The 26,304-nt window shown below is 31.4% G+C and overlaps 1 protein-coding gene across 2 annotated transcripts in view; it reads right to left on the bottom strand.

Moving 5' to 3' along the window:
- CSMD1 (CUB and Sushi multiple domains 1) overlaps positions 1-26,304 on the bottom strand; it is a 2,563,917-nt gene that overhangs the window by 620,314 nt on the left and 1,917,299 nt on the right. For both annotated transcript variants that reach the window (XM_031949178.1, XM_031949179.1), the window contains exon 12: positions 13,854-13,966. In XM_031949178.1, the coding sequence (XP_031805038.1) occupies positions 13,854-13,966 (113 nt within the window). The remainder of the gene's footprint in view (positions 1-13,853; positions 13,967-26,304) is intronic.

The following is a 26,304-nucleotide window of genomic DNA, read 5'->3' as shown; positions in this document are numbered from 1 at the left end:
ATCCAAGAAGAGAACTATGAAGACTGCATGTAAATCAACACATGCTTTTTTCTTTCTTTTTTCCTCTTGTGGTTTTTCCCATTTTTTTTTCTTTCCCAACATGATTTATAAAGAAATGCATATTTAAAAAAAAAAATAGCTTGTCCAGGGCATAAATCCAGTCTTTTGGGTTCAACCAGTAACTAAGATTACTTCTTTTGACTTAAGAAATTTTTTAAAATTCTCTTCAGCCAAGATGTAGTGACCATGAGACTGAAACTTTTCAATTGTGGAACAAAAACTTACCTTTTTACTTTTCTAATCTTATTTGGTCATCTCTAGCTTTCTTTTTTGAAGTAGGAAAAGTTTCATTTCTGATTTATGGGAGGTGGTCTTGGGATTTTGATTGGTAAAGAACATAGTGTCTTCAGAACATCTGATTCCACATATGCAATTTGGTATCTTTGTGTATAATAACTGGACTAGAAATTTTCCAAAATTATTCAGTTAACAAACTGTATCTGTACTGTGAGGTGCTATGTGGCCATATGAGCCCAGAGAAAAACTTACATATAAAGGTATTTAAAAAAAAAAAAAGAATATATACATATTTGGGATAGGGTGGAAAGATGTTTCTTAAATAATTTTAGGGGTGAAAAAAAAAACCTAGAGACAACACTTTTAAAATTTTTCTATTAATTTTAAAAACAAAACAATTTTTTGTTTTTATGTTGTCTACATTTTATCCTATATTCCTCCTTCCTAGAGAACAATTCTGCATAATAAAGATTTTTGTTTTGAAAAATAGAGGAAGAAGAGAAAAAAAAATCAGCAAAAACATCAACACCTAGAAAATGTAAAAATATTCACAATCTTCCCCACACATGGGAATTTTACATCTGTATCAGGGTAAGGGGTGTAAATCATTTTTATTTCATTAATTGGTGTCATGATTCTTCATTAAAATTTTGAAACATTCACTTTCAATTATTTTGTGGCTTTATTATTATAATTATTCTGTTATTGTTTTCTTGGCTGTATTTACCTGCCCTTACATCAATTCCTGTAAATATTTTTATGCTTTTCTGTATTCAGAATTCAGAATTATTAATGCATATTCACATTTCATAAAGCATAATGAAATATCTTTATATTTATTTATTAAAATAAATAGGTATCTAATTTCATCTTTGCTATTGTAAAAAGTGCTGCTATGAATAATTTGGTGTAAATGTGGTGTTTATATCAGTAACCTGAAGAAAATTATCATTAGCAAATCTTTAATATTGGGGATATCCAGGAATGTTTTCCCTTCCTATTTCCTCATTTGCAGCTTAAATTAAAGATATGAAGGGTAGCACTGATGAAGAGATGAAATCATGGTTAAGATTTATCCAGTTCAGAAGGTTTAAATCTGATCAAAATGTAGAAATTCTAATGTAGGTGAAATTTAGTCCATTAGACCTGTCTGAGTGAATATGGGCCTTGCTCTGCTTTGTCTATATTGCTCTAGGCAGGGGTGGTTTGAATAGAGATAAGTCTCTTTGTCCAAAATTGAATGATTAGAGTCACATCTCCCAATCCTTCATTAGAATAAACATCTCTTATAATATTCATTCTTTCATTAATTGTTAACCAATTAGAGTTGATTCATCTGTCAGGAATACTCACTCCTCCAAAATAATATAGACATCAAGAAGCCTCTAGGAGGGGCCTTTCATTTATGAGAAATGGCCAAATGTCCTTCCTTTTATTAATAATTTACTAGTCAAAATTAATAAAACAATTTTGACTCAAATTGTTTTATGTCTCAAATTATGAAATTATGTCTCAACCTTTTTTATACATCACACATAGCATCAAAGGATATGGATAATTTAATCCATTTATTTGCATAATTTTCAATTGCTTTTCAGAATGGTGGTATAAATTTAGAGCATCAATAATGGATCAGTGTGACTATCTTTTCACAATCCCTTCAACTTTTAATATTCCCATCTTTTGTCATCTTTGCCAGTTTTTTAGAAAAGTAGTTAAATCTTGCATATAATTTTCATTTCTATCATGATTTGGAGCATTTGTTTACATGACTTTCAAAAAATAGCAGTTATCCTTTTGAGAAAATATTTTTTTTTATCTTCTTAGATGGATTCTCTACCTTATTAATGTCTATCTCATAATATAGAGCTCTGGATTAAACATAATACTCCAAATTTGTTTTATTCCAAGTACCATGAGTTCCTTTTTCTGTAATTTCAAATTATTTCTAAGAATGCATTGGCTTTGGGGAGTAACCGTAATCATGCAATATAATAGAGGATATTAAATGAAGCAGCAGATAGACTTTAAAGAAGATTTGAATTTAGATCTTGCTTTAGAGATTAGCTGTGGGACAGAGGCAAATCACTTAGACTCTGTCTCAGTTTCTTCATTTGTAAAATGGGGATAATAATAACACCTACTTCCAAGGATTCTAGTGAGGATAAAGTAATATTTGAAATATTTTTCACAAAACTTCATAAATATATATATGTGTATGTATATATATATAAATATATATATGCTAGCTATCATTATTAGTTATATCAAATTATTGATTCTAATTGAACTTTTATTCTTAGACAGCAAATTCTATAATTATGTTGCTACCCTCTTGTATATTTGTAGTTATTTTTTCTTTTTCTTTTTTAATTTGACATCAAGTGGAGGAGCTAAGATGTATATCAAATACATGTAATATTATTCAATTCAGACTCTCAAGACATTTTGGGTTCCTGACTATCATCTGTCTTTCCCAACTTTGGATCATGTTCAAATTTAGACATATGCCATTTGTACTTTTGCACACATCACTGATAAAAATGAGAAATTTTAAAAGCCTGCAGGATAATTCTCTGGAGAATTTCAATAGAAGCTGCCTATAATTCAGTATTAAACTATTGACTTATTAATATTGTGTTTTATCCCTGCATGAACAAGATTACATAAAAAATCAATGACTCAACCAAATCTTGTCTCAGGAAGTTCATTAAATGATAGTCTGACTATTAAAACCTAGAAAACTGAATGATGTAGCTAACTCTCATAGCTAGTAAGTGTATGAGACAAGATCCAAAATTAAGACTTTTAATCTCCATATCTGGCACTCTATCCAGTATGGTTCCAGTTTGACTCTTCAATGTGAATAACTGGCTAGAATTTAGAACTTTTCTATATCTATGGTATCTAACTATACCTGAAGACTGTTTTGATTACATAGATACTTGGCTTTTTTCCTTGATCCATTTTTTTCTGTTCCTCAAATACTTCATTATTTCTCAAATTTTAAAAATTTAATGATCCACAGTAGCATCTAGTATTGCATAAAATAGCATTATACCAAGAAATTTCCCATAGAAAAGTGAATCTGGAAAAAAATATATAAATGTTTAGTCCTGGAACAAAAGTAAATATTCTAAGAGTTGGAGTTGGAGAAGGAAGACTGTGGCTTGTTTTCAGTTTTCTCATTCAAAAAATATAGCTATTATCTTATGATCAATAAACACTCTAAGATATGAAGTAACTGGGTATAATTGTGAAAAACAGAAACACTAATGAGAGATGTAAGAACATATACACTACATATCCATACCCATCACACGTACATACACACACACACACACACACACCTACACACACACACACACACACAAACACACACAAACTTTTCACAGCCTTTTTTGATCATTTTACATCATTATCAATAGATCTTTTAGAAACAATTTTAGGAATTAGTCTCTTCTTATAAGATGAAGATCCCAGATAAGTTTATAATGGTTTCAGCAATCAAACCCTTAACCTCCACATAATTTCCACTTCATCTTATTTCAGTTTACTTTAAGGTTGAAGTTGAGTTTGTAAGGATAAATGCTAAGTTGAGAGTATAGGATGTAGCTCAAGATAATGGACTACTAAGCCTACAATTTAAATGTCAGATTTCCACATCAGAGTTTAATACTCTCTGGAACTCCACCACCTGCTCTCATTGTTCACATATGCTGACAAATTTAAATATTTAATAATGGTTTATTTCAAATTATTAAGGCTAGACCATTTTTATCAGGCACTTATGAAAGTTGACTTAGGGAGAAAAACATTTAAGATTGCAGCAAATGATGTGGAAGGTATGTCACATATCCACTGAAGCAAGGTTCTCAATGACTTTAAGCATCCCTAATGCAATTTGTTCTGGGGTATAAAACAAAGCAACATAAGATCATGTTTTGACAACACCAGCTAGTGTTGGATTATTTGAATCTTTTAGTTTATTTTAATTTGAGTTAAATAGTGCTGTGTCTAAGTATATACCTTAGGCATCTTTGTCAGCATAATCCCTAGAGCTCATTGAACACCATGACTACTTCAGGCAAGGTAAAATGAACTATTCTTGTTCAAGTTTTAAAATTATCAGAAAGAAAGAAAAAAAAAAAAACAATCCTAAGGTCCTCTCTAAAAACATCCTACTAAAATCATTAATTCATTTTCCTATGGAATAGTTACATTATATCTGGAAAAAATTACATAACATTGTAATTTCTAGAAATAATCAATCAATCATTAAACATTTATTGAAGTTCCTATCATATACTTAGTACTATACTAAGTACTAATACAAGAATGAGAAACAATCTGTGATAACAAGGAAATTACATTGTATAAGGAGACATATATATGTGTGTGTATATATATATTTATATATATATATAATATAAATGTATGCACACACAGACACTGTTACTATCACATGAATTAATTTATTCTCTATACATATCTAAAATTTATTTTTAATTTCTTGTGGACACATACATACATACTACTGGCATGTTGCAAAAAAAAAAAAAAAATGTAGAAATATGAGTATACCTGAGGAATTTTCTTAATGTTTAGATATTTTATTTTATTATATGAGCTCTCCTTAACATGCTGCCCCAAAATGTACTTGTTAAAAGAATATTAGAGGGTTTGAAATATTATGGTAAAATACCATGAATTTTGAAATTAAATACTCAAAGGATTGTGTTTGGGAGTGTGTTGGAGTGTGTGTGTGTGTGTGGGGGGGGGTAATTACTAGTATTCTTCCATGGAATCTCTATCATTGAGTGTTAAAAGGTTTTTTTTGTTTTGTTTTGTTTTGTTTTTTAAGTGAAACTCAGGGGAAAGTATTAGTTATTATCACAGGAATTGCATTGCAGGCTAAAATTCTGACCTGCTCTGTATGCCTCTAGATTGAACTAGCTCTAAATCATCTATCTTAATTCTTAAGTATTTAAATATTTCTGTGTCTAACAATTTTTATAGTCAATAGCTTCATAAATAGATCTCATGAATTCCTTCTGGCCTTATAATTTATTTTGTCCTTATATAAAATTTCTATTTGAAAACTTGTTTTAAAGTATCTGTTGGCATTTCTCTTCATGAACCTATTCCATTTCCACTTTTTCGAATGATTCAATTTTCCGTTCTTTATATTACTTAAATAGAATGTTATTAAAACTCTGCTAAACAGCTATAATGTACATCTATTTAGTCAGGATTACTGCCATTTTTGCAAAGTAAATATATAGTTAAATATACATATAGGAAAAAGGAGAGGAAAAGAAGAAAGCAGATTAAAGTCATAACAAGCAACTGCAGTTCTCCATTCTTTTGACTTAACAGACAAAATGAAACCATAAGATTCATTATTTACCCAATCCTTTTCAATAATACTCTAATAAATATTGATTCATTCACTCATAAATTGAGAGATTGACTGAAATAATAAAATCACTCTTATTCCATGCATTTAAAAAAGCAGCTAGATGACTGGGCACACACACACACACACACCTCTAGAATCCTTTCAGATTATTCATATTTTCCTCCCTGATTTCAAGTCTAAATTTGCCATTGTGCAACTTTCATCCAGTGTTTTTTTGAGCTCTGAGAAGAAACAGAGTAAATCTACTCCTTCTTCTATATGACTCATTCCAATTTACTATAATAATTATGGTCCCCTGAATCATCTAAAACCTAAATCTCCATGTTTCTGCCAACTGATCATCAAATAGCCTGAACTGAACAGACTTCACCATTCTTGTTGCCATCCTTTTTTGCTTATCAATGTCTTTTCTAAAGGTATAATGTCTAAAACTGAATACATTTCCCTTTATTGAATGTGTTTAAGTTCATTTAATGTACTCAAATATGAAGCTTTATTTTTATCCCTATTAGATTACATCTTATTAGATAGAGTCAGCCCTATTTTTTTTTTTTTTTTTTTTTTTAGTTTTCTACCCAACAGGTAGCTCTATCTCCCAGGTTTGTGTTACCTGCAAATGTGATAATGCTGCTTCCTATTCCTTTATCCAGGATATTTTTTTTTTAAAGAATTTAACAGCACAGAGTCAAGATGATACTCCTGGGATATTGCACTTGAGTCTTCCTTCCAATTTGATATTAAATCATTATTTTCATAGAATAATATTGATTTTATTTATAATAAGCAACAAATGAGTCAACACACGTATTTTACAAACCTTAAATCATTATACTAATGCTATCATAAGCATCATTATTATTTCATTGATAAAGAATTTTTCCATATGCCCTTAGATTATAAGCTCCTTGAGATCAAGGCCTATCTTTTGTCCTTCTTATCTCTACTACTTATTACAGTGTCTTACACATAGTAGATATTTAAGAAATGTTTACTGACTGACAAAAATTGAATAAATTTTTTAAAAATTATTTTTACTTCCTAATTGTGTATTTTTCACTTACTAATCATTATTTTAAGTCAAATAACATTAATAATTAAAGTAATACTCAATTATCCACTGCTTTCTTCAGTGGCTGACTAGACAGGATGCATTAAAATGCTAATTTATAGAAATTATCTAATTTTTAGATATCATATTTTACTTAATTAACCTTTTAATATCTTTTCCTTTGTAAACTTCCTTCTCTATTTAATTTTTTTTTTTTTTAGCTTTAGAATTTGAATCTTCGGCAAAACAAAATTAATATAGTGACTCTTTCCAGGACATCTCAGCCTTGAGTTAGACAGGACCAAAGAGCTGGAAAGTGATCCATGTTTCCATGACAACTAAGGTTATTGCTTTTGCTCCTGCTAAAAGAGTGTTAATTAGATCTAAATATGGTGATGAATTTTTATAATGGGGTTACATAAAGATATGTTCAAGTATGTCTTCACACACAGACAACTATAAAGTAAATTGAGCTTACAAAATTATGAAGAATATTTTATTTTATTTTCCTCTTTTACAAAAAAATCTAGTAGATTTATTCAGGGAAAGAGGCAACAAAAAAATGAAAGGATACAATATACATCAGGAATGGCTTGGAAGAACTTACAGTTAGATTAAGGAAAAAAAAAAAAAAACAAGTTTCCCCAGGGCAACCCACAATTAACCAAAAGAAAGAAGATATTCCATGAGGTGGGAGAAAGCCATTGTCTGGAAGGTTTGACTGACCAGAGTTAGCTAGAGTAAGGAGAATGCCACCATTAGAAGGAAAGCGTCATGAAGGAGAGAAAGATAGTTACCTCCTACTGGGCTTAGTCCTGAAGAGAACTTAGCCATGAAGAATATTTTAAAGAGTAAATGAAGTTACTTAAATGTGTTTCTCATAATGGTTCACATGAGTAACTTAAAAAAAAAATGATTCAAGTTCTCTTCTCTTTACCACAAAGTACTATTATCACAATTGCTTTTACTATAATTTTAATGTTATACATAAATATTGTCATGGTTGAATTGCTACAATACAAGTCTATGCGTTGTTGTTGTTTGTAAAAAATGATTTACATATTGATTTACATATTCATTAATTCATTCTATCTTGACAAAAGCCTCCCACTAAACATAAAAAGTTGTAGGAGAGATTAGTTTATTCATTCAAGATGATGTAATAAATAAGTAACAGGATGAAGTTCCTAGCCAGGATTTTTTCTTTTCTTTTTGTGTGTGTGTTAATTTTTAATTATCTTAAAGAATTACTTTTTTATTTTTTAAAAATTTTATTATAGCTTTTTATTTAAAAAACATATGCAGGGGTAATTTTTCAACACAAACCCTTGTAAAACCTTCTGTTCCAAATTTTCTCCTCCCACCCCCTTCCCTAGATGACAGGTGCCAGGGTCTTTTCAACACAAATTGCAGCATTCTTTCTATTCATAGTGCTTCTATATCTGCATGCTTACACACACACACATTCACAGTAATTTACACTTACTTAGTCTTCACAACAACCCTGAAAAGTAAAAACTATATGAAACTCAGAGAGGTTTAGTGATTTTCTTAGAGCCAAATAAAGAGGAATGATCAAAGATGGAGTTTCAACCCAGGTTTCTCAAATTAAAATCACATGCCCTTTCCAAAACATTTTAGATTTAATATGATTATTAATGTAATTTCATCATAATGTTATAGGTAATATAAATTAAATATCTATAATCACACTCTAGAAAAATTCATTTTATAAATATATCAAAATATATTGAGAGGTTTTATATTGACTAAAATATAGTACTTCTAAACATAAAACTTTGGGAAAAAATTAACTTTCCACTGTGTCAAACATTACACAACATTTGAATTGCCTTCACTTTTCAATATACTATTTTCTGGGTCTGCCAATTTGGCTACATTGCAGATCAATGTGTGTGTGTGTGTATGGGATTTTTGTCTTAGATCCATCCTTACCAAATGTGTTACCTCAAGCTAGTCCTTATCATCTTTTTTTATAATACCTTATTTTTCCACAATTATATGTAAAAACAATACTTAGCATTCATTTTAAAAAATCATTTTGAATTTCAAATGTTATCCTTCCCTCCTTCCATCTTCTCTGAGACAGTAAGAATCTGATGTAGGTTATACATTTGCAGTCATGTATAATATTTCCACATTATTCATTTTATGTAAGAAGAAACCAAACAAACAAACAAACAAAAATGTCAGTTCTTTCTATAGATATATAAGCATTTTTTAGATTTGTCTTCAATTACAGAACAGCTAAATAATTTAGAGTTGATCATTATACTATATTGTTTTTAGTGTATACAATATTCTCCTGGTCCTTCTCTCTTTACTTTGTATTAATTCATGTTAATCTTTTCAGATTTTTCTAAAATCATCCTGCTTGTTATTTCTTATAGCATCATAATATTCCATTCAAATTATACATCACAACTTGTTCAATCATTTCTCCAATTTGATGAGCATGCCTTTGATTTCCAATTCTTAGCCAGCATAAAAAAGTTGCTATAAATATTTTTGAACAAATAGATACTTTTCCCTTTTTGGGAGGATATCTTTGGGATACAGTCTTAGTAGTGGTATTGCTGGATCAAAGAGTATACTCAGTTTTATAGCTCTTTAGCCATTGTTTTCTAGTATTGTTGGATCAGGTCAAAACTCTACCAACAATGCATTGGTCTCCCAGTTTTCCCATATCCCCTCCATGATTTTTCATTACCCTGTCTTCTGTTGTCATATTTGCAAGTCTAATAGGTGTGAGTTAGTACCTCAGAATTGTTTTCATTTCCTTCCTACTGTCCCTATGGAGTTATGGGTGGCCACTACAGCTTGTGTCCTGGGCTCCATTCCCACAGAGTTTTTCTTGTGAGCTGGTAAGTTGCTTTGTTGCTACTAAATTGGTTCTAAGATTTTTCAGGGTTCTTTGGAGGGGAATTTGGGAGAGCTCAGGGAGTTATATCTACCTCTGTCATCCTAACAACTGGAATAGTCCCTATCATCTCTGAATTTTAGTTTAATCAGCTAAGAAATATAGAACTCTGAAAGATGAGGGGACTGATGAAAGAGAACAGTGTATTGCTTATCAAAATGTTCAAAATGAAAATTGGGACAAGGAAATAGAAAGAGGCTAAAATAAATAGAGATAGAGAGAAGGATACAAATACACAGAGATAATGATAGAGTTAGAGAGAATGAGATAGAACAATTCATATTTTCAAATACTTAATGGTTCTGAAGAAATGTTTTAAGTTTTGCTCCTGGAGAATAGATCTCCTGCAAACACTCAGAGGAAGATAACAAAGGCAAAGAGCCTACATTTAAAGCCTCCAAGAAAAGTAAGAATTGGTCTCAGGCCATGGAAGAGCTCAAAGGAGATTTTGAAAATCAAATAAGAGAAGTAGAAGAAAAATTAGGAAGAGAAATGAAAATGATGCAAAAGGAATTATAAAAAGCCAGTTATAAGAATGCTTTAAAATAGCAAAATTGGCCAAATAAAAAAGGAGAAATAAAAGCTTTCCAAAGAAAATACTTCCTTAAAAATTAGAATTGGGTAAACATAAGCCAACGACTTTATAGGAAATCAGGAAACAATAAAACAAAACCAAATGTGAATGCAGATTGAAAAATATGTTGTTAACTTTTATTTTCTTAAGGTTTTTTGGTTTTCTTTTACAACATAATTTTTATGGAAATGTTTTGCATAACTCCATATGTGCTTTTTCCATGAGGAGGAGGGGGAGGCAAGAGGTGAATAGGAAGGGAGGAAGGGAACAGAATCTGGAACTTGAAATTTTAAAAATAAATATTAAAATTGTTTTACATGTAACTGTTGAAAATATTAAATTGATAAAGAAAAAAAGAAATTTCAAAGATCAATTCTTAGTCTATGCAAATGTTATTGTGAAAAAGAAATAATCAAAGAATATACTATCAGCAAGTCAATTAATGAGTTAATCAAAATTGAATTTTAATATATTTTATTATAATATACATTTATTAAATATATGTTAAATATATTAGATATAAATTTATAAACATAAATTCAAGAATCTAAACTTTACTGACTTATATTTTAATTAATATAAAATCATAAATTATTCTTATACTTTTTCAGTCTATTTCTACATCAATACTGGATGTTTTTTGTCTAATCATTTTTATCCACATATCTTCAAAATCATAGTATATACTAAATTCTTTGAATTGTTTTTTGTTTATTTGTTTTTGTGTCACATAAATGTCCTTCCAGGATTCTATATTTTCCTCATCTTAGCCCAGGTTAATGGTATTATTTTTTAAAAAATCTTACATGAGTTCAAAGTCATTCTATAGAGTTATTTTTGACAGATAATACTCTAGTGAACAGAATGGATTCAGGAAGTTCTGAGTTCAAATCTTTTATAAACATTTTAAAAAACAGTATGACTTTGGTCATGTCATAGAATCTATTTAAACTTAAATTTCTTCATCTGTATCAATAAACATAATGATTACATATATTTTCACAGAATTACTATGAAAATTAAATGATATAATATATAAAGAAATCTTTACAAAACACAAAATATTAAATAAGTACAATAGATGATTATTGGTCTATAATTCACTGTACTAAAGAAACATCTGAGAGTCTTTACTATTCCACAGAAATATTTAAAAGTCAATATATATCACTTTGTCTGATGACTTTCAAGAATGGAGGGACTGAATGACAGAACTGAAGTAGAAAAACTATTACTATTTCTACATCTTTGTATATTTAAACAGAAGAGAGATATTTGTAAAAGAGAACATTTGGATTTGGAGTCCTTAAGTACTAGCGAAAATTGGAAAATAAATGTTTATTTATTTTTCCCCAACTTTTAAACATTTTTATTTAAAATGAGTTCCAAATTCTATTCCTTTCTCTCTTCACTTCTCCCTGAGATGGTAATCAATCAGATATAGGTTATACACGTCCAATTATGTAAAACTGTTCCCTATTAATCATTTTGTACAAGAAGATTTGGATAATAGAAAAAAGGAAAGAAAGTGAAAAATAACATTTTCCTGTCTGTGTTCAGTCAATATCAATTCTTTCTCTGTAGACAGACATTATGCTTCATCAACATGTTTTAATCCTTTGGGATTGTCTTCCATCATTGTATTATTGAAAATAGCTAAGTAATTCAAAGTTCTTAAAAGCACAATATTATTGTTACTATGTACAATGTTCTCCTGGTTCTGTTCACTTCACTTTGCATTAGTTCATGTAAGTCTTTCCATATTTTTCTACAATCATCCTATTTGTCATTTCTGACAGCACAATAATATTTTATTACAATCACATATCACAGCTTGTTGAACTAATTCCTAATTTATGGGTATCCTTTGATTCCTAATTGTTAGGTACCATAGGAAGAGCTTCTATAATGAGTTTTTGTGCAAATAGGTTCTTCCTTCTTTTTTGGATATATTTGAATATAGAGTTAGCAGTGGCATTGCTGGAATAAAGGGTTTGCTTGCACATTTTTATAGTCCTTTGGGCATAGTTCCAAATCATTTTCTAATATGGTTGGATCAGTTCACAACTCCACCATCATTTATTAAATATTTATGTGCCAGGTACTGTGCCAAAATTTTTACCCTTAAGGAGCTTTTTCATTTTATTGGTAATGACATAAATTAATGGGAAAAAAAATCTGTCCATTGTTTTGTCTTCTTGCCTGAATTGCTTCATAAAAGGGTAAATCCAAATCCCTTTGTTAGCAAAATATCCACAGCAAAAAGAACATCTTAGTAATGAAAGACAAAATAAAGAGTAAAGGTCACAGAAGGAAGAATTAACATCCCTATTCAGATAATTTTTATAAAATGCTTTTTTTTTTTTTCCTGGCTCTCAAATAGCATTAAAAACTCACAGATATTATACAAAAATTCTTGACTAATTGTTCTTCCTAGAATTATTTCAATAAAGGGTAGAGGATGAGAAAACACCAATCTCCAGAGCCAAAGTTCTGTGAAATTCTCACAGCCTTGTTTATCCTCCACATTTCACTACCTAATAGTTACATTATGATTCACTGAACACAGCACCAAGATTATTCAAACTCCAGCATTTGATACCTGTTTTTAGTATATCATGGCTCCTGGGACTCTTTCAACATTTTTCACTGGTACCAGGGATTGTGATACAAACTTGTTCACCATAACTTGAAACATTTACACATTTCTTTCTGCCAAATCTCCTCACTGACCTTTGAAAATAAGTAGCATTTCTACCAATATATTTCTATTTCTATACTTTTCTTTGTTAACTAGTACAGGAACTAGGATTAACATTAACAATTATATAAGTAGCAATGTCTCCTTTCAATTTATATAAATTGATCAAATGTTTTTAAAAGCATCTAGATTCACAGGTCGATATCTGTCTATATCTTCTGTTCATAAAGAACTGAATTTCAGCTTGATATAGGATTATTTGTCTTTTTTGATTCAGTTTGTCTTAGCTTAGCACATCCAATATTAACCATTATTAAGAGATGTGCTTGAATCTTTAAGTATATATGAATTATGTAGTTATTCTTGGGAGGTAGACAGTTTGACCTTATGTTGTTAGTATTTTAACAAAAAAGTATTTCTTAATAAAGGAACATATATTTACTTAACTTGATAAATGATTGATCTTCACAATAGCACTATAAATAGGACACATTCATTAATTCCCTTAAAGCCTTTAATCAATATTGTTATGTAGTCTTTTTCAGTCATGTCTGACTTCATGATCCTACTTAGGATTTTCTAAGCAGAATTACTAAAGTGGTTTGCTTTTTCCTCCTCTAGCTCCTTTTCAGTTGAGAGAACTAAGGCATATCATGTTAAGAAACTTACCCAATGTTATAAAGCCAGTAAATATCTGAGGCCAGATTTAAATTCTGGAAATTAAGGCTTCCTGACTCCAGGCACAGCACTTTATCCAGGTGAACTACCAAGCTGCCCCAATTAGCCCAGATTTAAAAAAACAAAAACAAAAACATGTATAGATAAATATGTATGTTGCTTTTGAATGAATCCATGAATCTACAATCATACCTTGGTAAACAGCTTTAAATCCAGGGGAACCAATGCTGTCATCAGACTGGAGATGTAGCCACATTTGATTGCTCATACTCACAATAAGATCAGGTACACTAGATCCAGTGAGTCTGCATAGAAAGGCAAAAAACAATATTACTTAACATAATGTTTGGATCTACTCTTAAGCAGTTTTGATATTATACAATTAAAAACATAATTATTCTAACATGAAGAAATTTTCTTATGATTGGCTATATATCATAAAGGCCATGAAAAAAATTTTTTATGAAAAAGTCATGCTTAATTAGCATAGTCTTCCTTCAATAAATCTAGAAGTACTTTCAGTTTATATTAATCTGCTGATCCAACACTGTTTTTAAAAATGAATTTGACAATGCATTTATAACCATAGTTTCATTTTTCTTCTTTTCAAATTTATCTCATGTGAACATAGATACAATCTATTACCCATGTTCTGGATATAATGTCTCATCATTCAAATGCATTCATTCATTTGCCTGTTCATTTATTGACTAGTATGGGCAGAGAACTGTGTTAGGGTAACTCTGAAAAGGGAAAGCATTTATAACTGAGAAATTGCTTTGATTTCATCACAATATGTTCAAATGGTCTATCATTTATGTGCTTTCATTTATATTTCTCTCTCAAAAGCTCTCCTAAATATATCTTAAAATATTTCAGCAGAACATAAGGACTACAGACCTTATTACATTGGTCATTTGAATTAAAGTTAAAATTAAAATGTGTTTGGTGATATTTAATAAATTTTGAATGTTAATACAATGACCCATTGTGTGTGTGGGAAAAAAAAGAGTCACATCATGAATTCTGTCAGCCCATGAAAAGAAACACTAAAGACAGTAACTTTACTCCAAATCATGGCATAGAAGCATATAAAAAAGTGGAAAGAAAATTGATTTCATCAAAAGAAATGTCTCTAATTATATAGGAAATATTGCTTGAAGCTACATAGATCCAAGAATATGAACCCCTGATTTGTCCCATCCATCACACTATTTGTCTGTCACCACTGGATTTCCACCTCAGGCAGAGGAAAACACCTGATGCCTCAAAGGAAGATGAATAACAGTCATTAAATGTCAAATAATGTGGAAAGTTGTGCATCAAATGAAAAAAATAGAGCATTTCAATGACATGTCCAGTTGCTTAAAAGGGTGTCACTGTGAGGATTGTCTTAAAATTTTTGTCTGTGGAATCATTTCACATTTCTGTCTAAGTTTGATCCTTGTATACTTATTCACAAAATTATGTCAAAATGTAGTCTCATTCTTTACCACATTAATCTAATATCAGTGCTTTATGATTAAGGGAGGAAAAGTAATGTGAAAGGTTTGTCTTGAAAACATTCTACCTTTTGTCTTAAGGACTCCTTTACTTATACACAATAAGATGGTGGGGAAAAGGTGAACGGGAAAAACCTTGCTTTATCTCTTAGTTCATATTAACATGTAGAAATATGTACAAATGAATTATTTTTCAGACTAAGATACCTTAAGCATTACTTTTATGTATGCAATGGAACCAGCTTAAAAGTACACACACACACACACACACACACACACACACACACACACATTCCCTCTCCTTTCCCTCCTCCCCTTCTCTTTCCTTTCTCTCTTTTCCTCTCTCCTCTCTCCCTTTTTCTCCTTCTGTCTTAGTCCCTCTCTCTCTCCTTTTCTTTCCTTCCCTCTCCCTCTCTGTTTCTCTATCTTCTGTCTCTGTCTCTTTCTATCTCTTGGTGTTTCTGTCTCTGTCTCTCCAAGTCTCTCATTTGTCTCTCTATCTCTCTGTCTCTCCATCTCTCTGTCTCTCTCTCTCCCCCATTCTATTATTAATATTTTTTCTGCTCTTTCCTCAGTAAATTGTCTTGTGCTAAGATACCACTGTTTAACTGAATTAATCTTTTTAATTTCCTCTCTTACTAATTCAAGTTTTACTCTTCTTATCTGATTTGAATTTTAAATAATACTTTTTTTTTTGGATGGGGTAGGAAAAAAAAATTAACCTGGTTCTGCCAGGTGTCACTCCTGTGACTTTGGACAAGTCATTTTACCTCTGTGGATCTAACTTTCCTCAATTCAAAGCTGAAAGGACTAGATGAGATGTCTTCTAATGATCTTTTTGTCTCTAAATTTACAATCCTATATACTTACTTCCAAAATGAATTGGAGGTAATTTTTATTGCATTTGATATTATGTAATAGGGAATAATTAAAGATTTAAATGACAACAACATAATTAAAAAGCCATTTTGTTTAAGGTCTGTGGATTGAAGAAGAAATGTTCAAACTTAATCTGGAGAGTCTTATTATAAAGAGTATTTGTGCTCTTTGTAGTCATGCTTATTGAGAAGATTTGTGAAGGAGATTGGACTGGCTGGACCTAAGATCTTTTCCTGTCTCATGATTTTATGAAATGACATAGGAAGTCAATATGATTTTGAGTATTTTGTCATCCAAGGAAAAGTGCAAATGTTTTGGGTTCTTTAGTTTGCCTTTTCTGATAAAAGAATGTGCATATATTCTACAATAGAGATAATTACATTTTTTTAAACTAGATATGTGATTTTATTAGTAAAGGGAACTCCCACTGAGGATGCACTCTCAAATAATGCAGATCTGAAATCATTGTAGACTTTGGTTTTAGGGAATTGGGAGGAGGCAATGAAAAGTTAAATGATATGCCTATGGTTATAATGCCAGTATGTTATAAGAGACAAGATTTGAACCCATGAATTCCTGGACCTAAGCCAGTAGCTCTCTATTCACAATGGTATCATGTTTCTTTTCCACAAAAGTATTTATACTTTTATAGAGCCCGTAAATTTATAAAATGTTATTTGAGCCTCAAAACAGGTGAAGTAAGTACAAGATTAATTCTACTGTATAGACAATAAAGTGAGAGACTAAGACAGAGTAAGTGATTTGCTAATGATCCGAGAGCTAATACACTTAGAAGTAGCATTTGAAGAAGTTTTCCTGTGTCTAAAACCAATACTCCATTTACTGTGATTTCTAACTTCCTAAAAGAGTCATACAAGAGGAGAATCAGGCCAGGTGAAAGTAAGTACAAGGTTCATTTTCAAGTTTACAGAAATTTCAGCTTCTTTTAGGATTACTTCACATTTTCATGAGATAGTGTTATGACCTGAATAGTAAACTTATGATAGCAAACATGTCTACTTCATCCTTCTAACTGAACAACATTATCCCTGAGCTAATAAAATCACTTTAAGTATGAAGATTAGAGGAAAAGGGAAAAAAAAATTTTGCAACTGCTAACCTTGCACAATGATGATGTAAGCACCAGGTAATATATAAATATATAAAAAGTTTAATCAAGATGATGATAGATTTGAACTATTAAACCACACTCAAGTATCTGCATTAAAATGCATGAAATCTTTAGGCATATGAGTTAAAGTTTATAAAATGATTTTGGAGGTTTTAAATGGATGCTTTATATCTTTAATTTCCTTAAGAAGTATGCCAGGGAGAAAATACACTAGGTTTATTGGTAAATTATCTTTCACAAACTTTCTGTGTGACTTTGGAATATTCATTTCTCTTTCACTGAACCTCTTTTTTTTTTTTTTTTTGTTGTTGTTGTTGGTTTGTTTTGTTTCATTTGGGGTTTTTCGGGGGGGGGTTGTTTGTTTTCATATAAAATAAAGGAATTGAAAGGAAGATAAATTTTAAGATTTTTTTCAGCTCCACATTTAAAGGCAACATTACACACATGCTGATGAGATCACTTTTGTGTATGAATTTATTGGACTTATTGAATAGAGCATAAAATCACAGGACTCATAGACCTACAGAGGAGAGGGATCACAGATATAGTCTAGTTTAACACCCTCGTTTTAAAGGTGAGTAAACTGAGGTCTAATAGTTATCTAAGCCATACAATTATCATACATAGAATCTGTAGTCATGTCCCCTTCCATGCTATGAGGAAAGACTTTTTTCCACCATAGCAGTAGTGGATTCAGTGATTTTCTATGTGTTCTAATATATCTTCATGGCTTAAGAAGAAGTGGTGTAGAAGAGCACAATAGTTAGAAGAACCATTTTGAAAGTAGAATAGGCTGAATGGGAATTGGCCTTTATTAAATATCTTTAAACAAAGATGGAATTCTCCTGGTATATTGGAGAAAGAATTTGTCATTCAACATCTTTTAAATATGGCTTCTTTCTCTTCTCTAACACTGCCACCACTTTAATGGAGATCATTATTATGTCACACCTAGACTGTTATAATAGCTTGCTAATGGATCTGCCTATCTGAAGACTCTTCCCATTCCAGTTCACCCCCTCCCCCCCTTTTCAGTCACTAAATGCTTTCCCTAAAGTGCGGGTCCAACTGTGTCATCCTCCTACTCAAAAAAACATCAGTGGTTTTCTCTCCAGGATCAAACACAAAATGTTTTGTTTGACATTCAAAGCTTATCATAACCTAGCCCCCTCTTACTTTTCTAGATTTCTTCTTGTATTTCCCATCATCTATTTTTTATTCTAGTGACACTGGTCTCCCAACAGTTCCAGAAACAAGACACTATTTCTCGGCTCTAGTCATTTTCTCTGACTATCCCCCATGCCTAGAATGTACTGGTGTCCTTGGCTTCCTTTAATTTCCAATTAAAACCTCATATTCTACTGGGAGTCTTCCTCTCCTATTACTTCTAGTGACTTGGCTCCTTTAATTATTTCCTATTTATTCTGCATATTGCTTGCTTTGAATATAGTTGTTTATATATTATCTTTCCCATCAGATTTTAAGCTTCTTGAAGGCAGGATCTTTTGCCTCTTTTTCAATTGCTCTCTATCCCCCACCACATATACACTTAGTATAATACCTGGAACATAGTTAGAATCTAATAACTATTTGTTGATTTAATGACTAATTGAGTTAGAGATTGAACTACATGGCTACTGAGTTACCTTCCAATTTTTAAATTCTTTGAGTCTACAAAGATCTGCGTTTGAATCATAGCTTTAAAACGTACTAGTCATTTAATGCTTAACTTCTCATAACCTCCATTTCATTATCTGTAATAGAGGATAATGGTAAAATGGGAAGGAAATTGTTGTGAACTACAGAGTGAGTACAAATATGAGTTATTATTCTACATCAGACATGGTTTGAAGATAGTAACTTTATAATACTTAGTATATTAAAGAATTTATTCAAAGATGCAGTGGCCTTTGATGATGTATTCCTTTTCTCTGTAGTATCACTGAACATGAATGCAAGATTCTTTGCATATGAAAATGGATCAGTGTTATTTTTATGCTTAATTGCTCCCATATGGCATGGTTACTCTTGTTTGCTCTGGTAACTGTTTTTATTACAGTATATACAACAGCAGCATCTCTAGGTAACCCCATTTTAGATTTTTTTTTTCCTTTGGCCTTAGGCAAAAGGTTCAGCAGTTCTACTCTAATCTAAACAAATGGAACTGCTAGGTGGACATGGAGGGAATGACCTAAACACACTATAGAAGATTATCAAATCATAGTGACAGATGTGAGATGTCACTTGTCTAAAAATGGAAGTGATTACAATTGTATTCTGCTAACTTGTACCTACATAGGAATTTTCTACTAAGTCACTAAATTCTCTGTATCTAATAGATTGGATTAGTTGTTTAAAAAAATGACTTTGAATCAAGAGAATAATATATACAATGAAACAATGTTAAAAACAACAACAAAACAAAATAAAACAAAACAATGAAAACATCAGAATGCAGATTAATGCAATGACCAGAAGAATGATGGAAAAATATACTTCTCTTCACTCCAGAAAGGAATAGGGATGTAAAATCATAGATTTGGAACTCAGTAGAAGTTTAAAGAATGTTTGATTCAACCCGTTCATTTTATATATGTACACTGAGTACTCAAAGTACACAGAGTAATATTGATTATCATAAATGCTAACTTAGGCAAGATCACACAGAGAAATTATGACTGAAGTAGGACAGAAAATCATAATGATGTAACAGAATTATTTTGGAATTGGGTGATCTATGGTAAACTCTTGGCCTATTTATTACCTGAATTCCTTCACCAATTCATTTAACCTATATTGACCTCAGTTTCTTTTTCTTTTTTTTTTTAATTTTTATTATAACTTTTTATTGACAGAGCCCATGCCTGGGTAATTTTTTTACAACATTATCCCTTGCATTCACTTTTCCCCTCCCTCCCTTCACCTCCTCCCCCAGATGGCAAGCAGTCCTATACAAGTTAAATATGACTTCAGTTTCTTAACCTGAAAAACAACTGAGTGGATTAGGGAGTCTCTAAAGTCCCTACCAGTTCTTGGAGTCAATGATATTGTAGAGGTAGAAGATGAAATAACGAAGAAAACAGAAGTTTGATTTGAGCATATCAGTTTATTAAGCAATGTATGGCAATTGCCAAACAAATCAGATCCAGGTCCTTCCCTGTGCTTAGGGTTGGACCCTGTATAGAGAGGGGGTTAGACTTTTATACATTAAAAATAATTAAATAAGACCAATTAATTAAAAGGAGACAATAAAACTAAAATGTACATTTAAACAAAGACACTAAAATCTGCTTTTTAATTGAATGAAATATTGGGGATATTCTAAGTTGGGAAGGAGAGAATGAATGGATATAATTCTGAAAAATTCAGAAAATTCAGAAAAGAAATTGTTCCACACCTCACATACATAAACACACAATTAAAGGAACATGAAAAGAATAATTGACTGATGAAGGGTCAGTTCTTGGATTTCCAGGTGTGGAACCAGGATAATGGAGTGAAGCCAGGAAGCTGTTTGAGCTCTCCCAGTTTCCTTCAAAAAACAAAACAAAACAAAGAATAAAAAAAAGACATGAACTGAACAAAATCTGATGGGATGGAACCACCCTCCAGCTCAAGAAAAACTGTAATAACTTCAGGAAAGGTCAATCTCACTGGGATGAAAAGGGTGTTCAGCCTAGTTCAAACAGACTCTGGGAAAGCCAGTGGGAGGATCTTAACCACAGCAAATCAGCAACTAAGACCCTCAATTCAGACTCAGTAGAAAAGCAAATCAGTGGGGCAGTTTCTAGTCCCAAATCAGAAGGCAAACTGGGAAACCAGGATATTTCCTGAAAAGAGAAAGCAAATATACCCCTTGCAAACACAAAGGGCTCCTGTGTTCAAAGCCAAGGCTCAGAGCTGCACAGGAAGCTAGGGACAGTGCCTCCTTTACCCCAGGAAAAAGAGCTCAACCACAAAAGTTTAAAAAAAAAAAAAAAGGAGGAAATACCAAAAGAAAAGGAAAAAAAATGAGCAAGAAACAGAAAAGAAAAGAATCTTGATCATAAAAAGCTATATAATGATTGAGAAGAGTGATATGAATTGCTCTCAAGCACAAAGAGACTTCTTGGAAGTGCTCATAAAACACTTTAAAAGGCAAATAAGAGAGGAAGAAGAAAAAATGAGAAAAAATAATGAGAGGTGTACATGTTCCAAGCAACAGCTTGGAAAAAGGAAGAAAAAATATTGCCTGAAGAAAACAACTTAAAAAGTAGAATTAACCAAATAGAAAAAAGAAAAAAAAGATATGAAAGCTAACTGAAGAAAATCATATATTAAAACCTATAACAGGGCAAATAGAAGCTAATGATTCTATCAGCAAAATCAAACAAAGGAAAAAAAAAGAAAAATGAAAGAAAAATGTTAAATATCTCATTGGAAAAAAACAGCTGACCTGGAAAAAAGATTTAAAAGAGACAACTTAAAAATTATCGGCCTACCTGAAGTCCAGAAAAAGAGCATGGATAATATTCTTTAAGAGATCATTGCCCCAAGAAAAATTGCCCCAGTATTCTAGAAACAGAGGGAAATACTCACTGACAGAATCCATCAATTACCTCTGGAAAGAACATAAGGAAAACCCCAAGGAATATTGCTGTGAAACTATAGAACTACAACTTCAAGATAAAAAACACTTCAAGTTTCCTGACAAAAATAATTCAAATATCTAGGAGCAACAGTCAGGACAACCCAGGATCTGGTGGCTTTTAAAATAAGGGATCAGAAGGTCTGGAATACTATATTTTAGAAGTCAAAGAACCTAGAGTTACAACCAAGAATTAACTATCTAGCTAAACTCATCACTTTTCAGGGGAGGATATGGATATTCAATGAAGTAAGAGAATTTCAATTATTTCTATTGAAAAAACAGAATTAAACAAAATCTAATCTACAAACACAGGACTTAATAGAAGCAAAGAAAAGTAAAGAGGGGAAAATATATATTATTTAAAGGTTAAATAGTTTATATTCCTAGATGAGAAAATAATATCTGAAACTCTTAAGAACATTGGGGTAGAAAGAGGAGTGTATTATATGGACTGAGGGTGTGGTTGCAAATGGTCCCCGATATGGTGACATCAAAGGAAAAGACATTAAGTGTTGGAAAAGGCTTTGTACTGGAAAAAGGAAAGGAGAGGTATAATGGAACAATTAAGTCATATGCAAAAGACCTATAACAATTCAGAGAAAGAGACAGAGCATTGTCTGAAGCTTGATCTCAGCATTTTTTAATCTAAGAGGCAATAACTTAATCACTCAGTGGGGTATAAAAATTTATCTAACCCTATCAAGAAATAGGAAGAGAAAAAGGAAGATAAAAGAAGGAGAAGGATAGAAGAGAGGGCAGAAACACTAGGGGAAAAGGTAAGAAAAGGTGGGAGAAGGAGTGATAGAAGATACAGTAGTGGATACAATGGGTTAAAAAGCACTACTAAGAGAATGGGGGAGGAGGGATAGGAGAATGTAGTGGATGAAGTAGTTAAAAAGCACTAATAAGAAAGAGGGATGGGTATTAGAAGATAAGGTATTGGGTGGGGTAAGTAAAAACACACATGACTAAGGATAGGATGGAAAGAGAGAACAAAAGAATATATAGGAGCAAAGATAGGATGGAGGGAAATACAGAGCTGGTAATCATAACTGTGAATAGGAATGGAATTAACTCTCCCATAAAATGGAAACCAATAGCTGAACAGATTGAAAAACAGACTCTTACAATATGTTCTTTGCAAGACACACATTTGACACAGAGTAAAGGTAAAAGTCTGGAACAGAATTTATTATGCTTAAGTTGAAGTTAAAAAAAGCAAGGGTAGCAATTCTGATTTCAAATAAAGAAAAAGTAAAAATAGATCTTATTAAAAGAGATAAGGAAGAAAAGTACATGTTGATAAAGGATACTATAAATAATGAATTATTGATACTAAATGTGTATTCACCCAGAGCAGCCAAATTCCTAGAGAAGATTTTAAACCAGTTATGGGAATAGACAGCAAAACTATATTAGTGGGGGACCTCAAACTTTCCTTCTCAGAATCAGACAAATCTAATCACAAAACAAACAAGAAACACACAATCATATGTAAAAAGGCAGAAATAGGAAATGCTTTCTTTTCAGTCTACAATGCAATAAAAATTACATTCAGCAAAGGGACAGGGAAATATAGACTAAAAACTAATTGGGCTAATTCTAAAAGTTGAGTGCATCAAACAACAAAACACAGAAACAATTCATAATTTCATCCAAGAGAATGACATTGGGTATGAATTGGGTATGTAGTCAAAAAAGCTAGAAAAAGAACAAATTAAAACTTTCTAATTAAATATCAAATTAAATATTATGAAACTCAAAGGAGAGATTAATAAAATCAAAGCTAGGAAAATTATTGAATGAATAAATAAAACTAAGAATGGATTATATGAAAAAACCAACACAATAGAAAACCCTTTGGTTAATTTGATTAGAAAAAAGAAAGAAAAACACCAAATCAGCAGCATCAAAAATGAAAAGGGTGTACTTACCCATGAAAAAGAAATTAAAACAATAATTAGGAGTCATTTTGCCAAACTTTATGGCTTAAGGGTCTCTAAGGAACAGGAAAAGATAGTTCAGTTTCCCAGCCTTGTAGAGCTAGGTTTAAACATTACACTAAAGTTTTCTGCCAGTTTCCAAAATTGAATAAATGTTGTTTTTTTTTTTTTTTTTTCCCCCTCATATGGCAGAAGTTGGACTAAACCTATAAATGAATAGAAAGGGAACTGAGCTGTGAAAACTGAGTGAATCACATTCACTTCATTTTGTGAATCAAATCTGGAGTGAGCTCAGTACCAATCCCCTCAATTCAGGTAGTAGCCAGGGAGCAATAGGTACAAGAGAAGTTAGTTCCTGGCAACGCTCTTTCCTTAGACCCTGAAAGAAATAGGATAGTAGCCCAAGAACTCTGGAAATAACACTGCCCATCAGACCTCTAACTCTGCTGCTATAGACAATCTCTAACAGTTTATGGATTTGAATGCAAATCTTCTTTGGTTGATATTTCTACTCTGAACATGTATATAGTCTGGTATTTTATTTATATCATTAATACTCCATAATTAAAAGTTATATTTCTAAAAATATATAGTCAGCTAGAACGTGTCTTAAACCGTAGGTCACAATCACACAAAGGGTCATGTAACTGAATGTGGGTGTCATAAAATCATGATTTATTATCAGTGAATGTTTGATTTATATACCTATTTCATATTTATTTTTACCTAGGGTCATTTAAAAATTTTACAGGTGAAAAAGAATTGCAAGTGGAAAAAGTTTTAAGAAGTCTTGAATCTGAAGATATTAAACCGATTCTTATGATAGATGAATTAATATTATTATTTAGCTAGCATTTATGTTGCACTTTTAAATTAAATGTTGCACAATTTAAATTTTAAAATTTGCAAAATCACAGACATTGTGATTTTATCCTTACAACAACTCTGGGAGATAAATACTATTATTATTCAGTTCATCCCCAACTCCCAAATTGCAAAAGAATAAACAGCAACAGTGGTTAAGTCATTCATTCAGGGTCACACAGTAAATATCTGAAGCTATATTTACTCTCACTTGTTCCTAATTCCAGGTCCATGTTTTCCCCTCTTCCATTTAGTTGCTTGTAGGAATTTATTGTTTCTAGTTATTAATAATAATTATTATTAATAGTAACAATAAGGGGGCAGTTAAAATGAAGTAGATTCATCTAAATATGCAGAACTTTCTAATAATTATAACTATACAAAATGGAATAAATTGTCTTGTGAGATAAATTGATGTGCCTCTGTCATTCGACATTTTAAAAAATATCTAGATTTTAGAGGCAAATCCTACAATTGGTTTGTTTTGCTTAATCATTTCTTCTTGTGATGAAGAAGGAATTTATTAGTAGGTGATTGGGATATAAAATCAATACAAGACAAAAATCATTTATTAAATATTTACTTTTTAAAAACTAAAAAATTCATACCTCTTTCCTCAAAGCATATTACCTTAAATTTAACCAATCTTAGAGCAGTTTCTCCCTTTAACAACTCAATTATATTTCTAAATTATGCAAAGAAATTTGACATTTAAATTATATTAAAAATATTCTCATTCTCATGGAAGAAGGAGATATTCATAGATACACTGGTGGCTAACTCAAAGATAACAAAAGAATTTAAGAAATACATCAATCAATAAATCAGCAAGCAATTGTTAAACATCAATTATGTGTCAGGCACTGAAATAAGTGCCAAGGATATTCAGAACTTTGAGTAGATTGTATATGAAGGAATTATGATGAAGTGCAAAGGAGGATCAGAGGGCACTGATTTGTAGTTTATATTAATTAACATATTTGATATAAGAAAATATGTTATAACAATCAGAGTTGTACAAAATTGGGATTATTTGCTCAAAAGTGGCAGATATCTTGTCAGGTATATTGATGTGAAAAATTCTTTCAGATATGAGGAGGAATAAAGGAGTAACTGACATCCCATCCAGTTCTAAATTTTGTGATTATCTACAACAAAATATGATTCCAATTTCAAGGAGTTTGTAATCTAGCAGAATAAATTTGACAGCTTCCTAAGTAGCTATAATCTAAAAAAATTTTAACCCCTTCAAAAATCTGTCATTTCATATTGTGGATGATCTTTTCACTTAGGCTATCCATAATTTCTTCTGAGCTAAGGAAGATAATTTGATAAATTGCTGTGCTCAAAACAGAAAAATGGGAGGGAGTGGGAGAAAGATACAGAGAGAGAGACAGACAGACAGACAGACAGACAGACAGAGAGAAACAGAGAGAGAGAGAGAGAGAGAGAGAGAGAGAGAGAGAGAGAGAGAGAGAAGGGAAGGAAGGAGGGATGGAGGAAGGGAATAGGGAAGGGGAAAGAGAAAAAGTGAGGGGAGAGAGGAAGGAAGGAGGGAAGGAGGGAAGAAGGAAAAGAGAGAGATGAATGAAAGAATAAATAAACGATAACCATTGTTTGGGGAAGAATCTTCTGGATATAAGCCTGAATTTAATTAGGTATACACTTATTATCTGTACTAATACAACAAATT

The sequence above is a fragment of the Sarcophilus harrisii genome, chromosome 2, assembly GCF_902635505.1.
Source record: "Sarcophilus harrisii chromosome 2, mSarHar1.11, whole genome shotgun sequence".
NCBI classification, from domain to species: domain Eukaryota; kingdom Metazoa; phylum Chordata; class Mammalia; order Dasyuromorphia; family Dasyuridae; genus Sarcophilus; species Sarcophilus harrisii.
The sequence above is the reverse complement of the archived record's forward strand: the minus strand, read 5'-3'. Positions and strand labels throughout refer to the sequence as shown.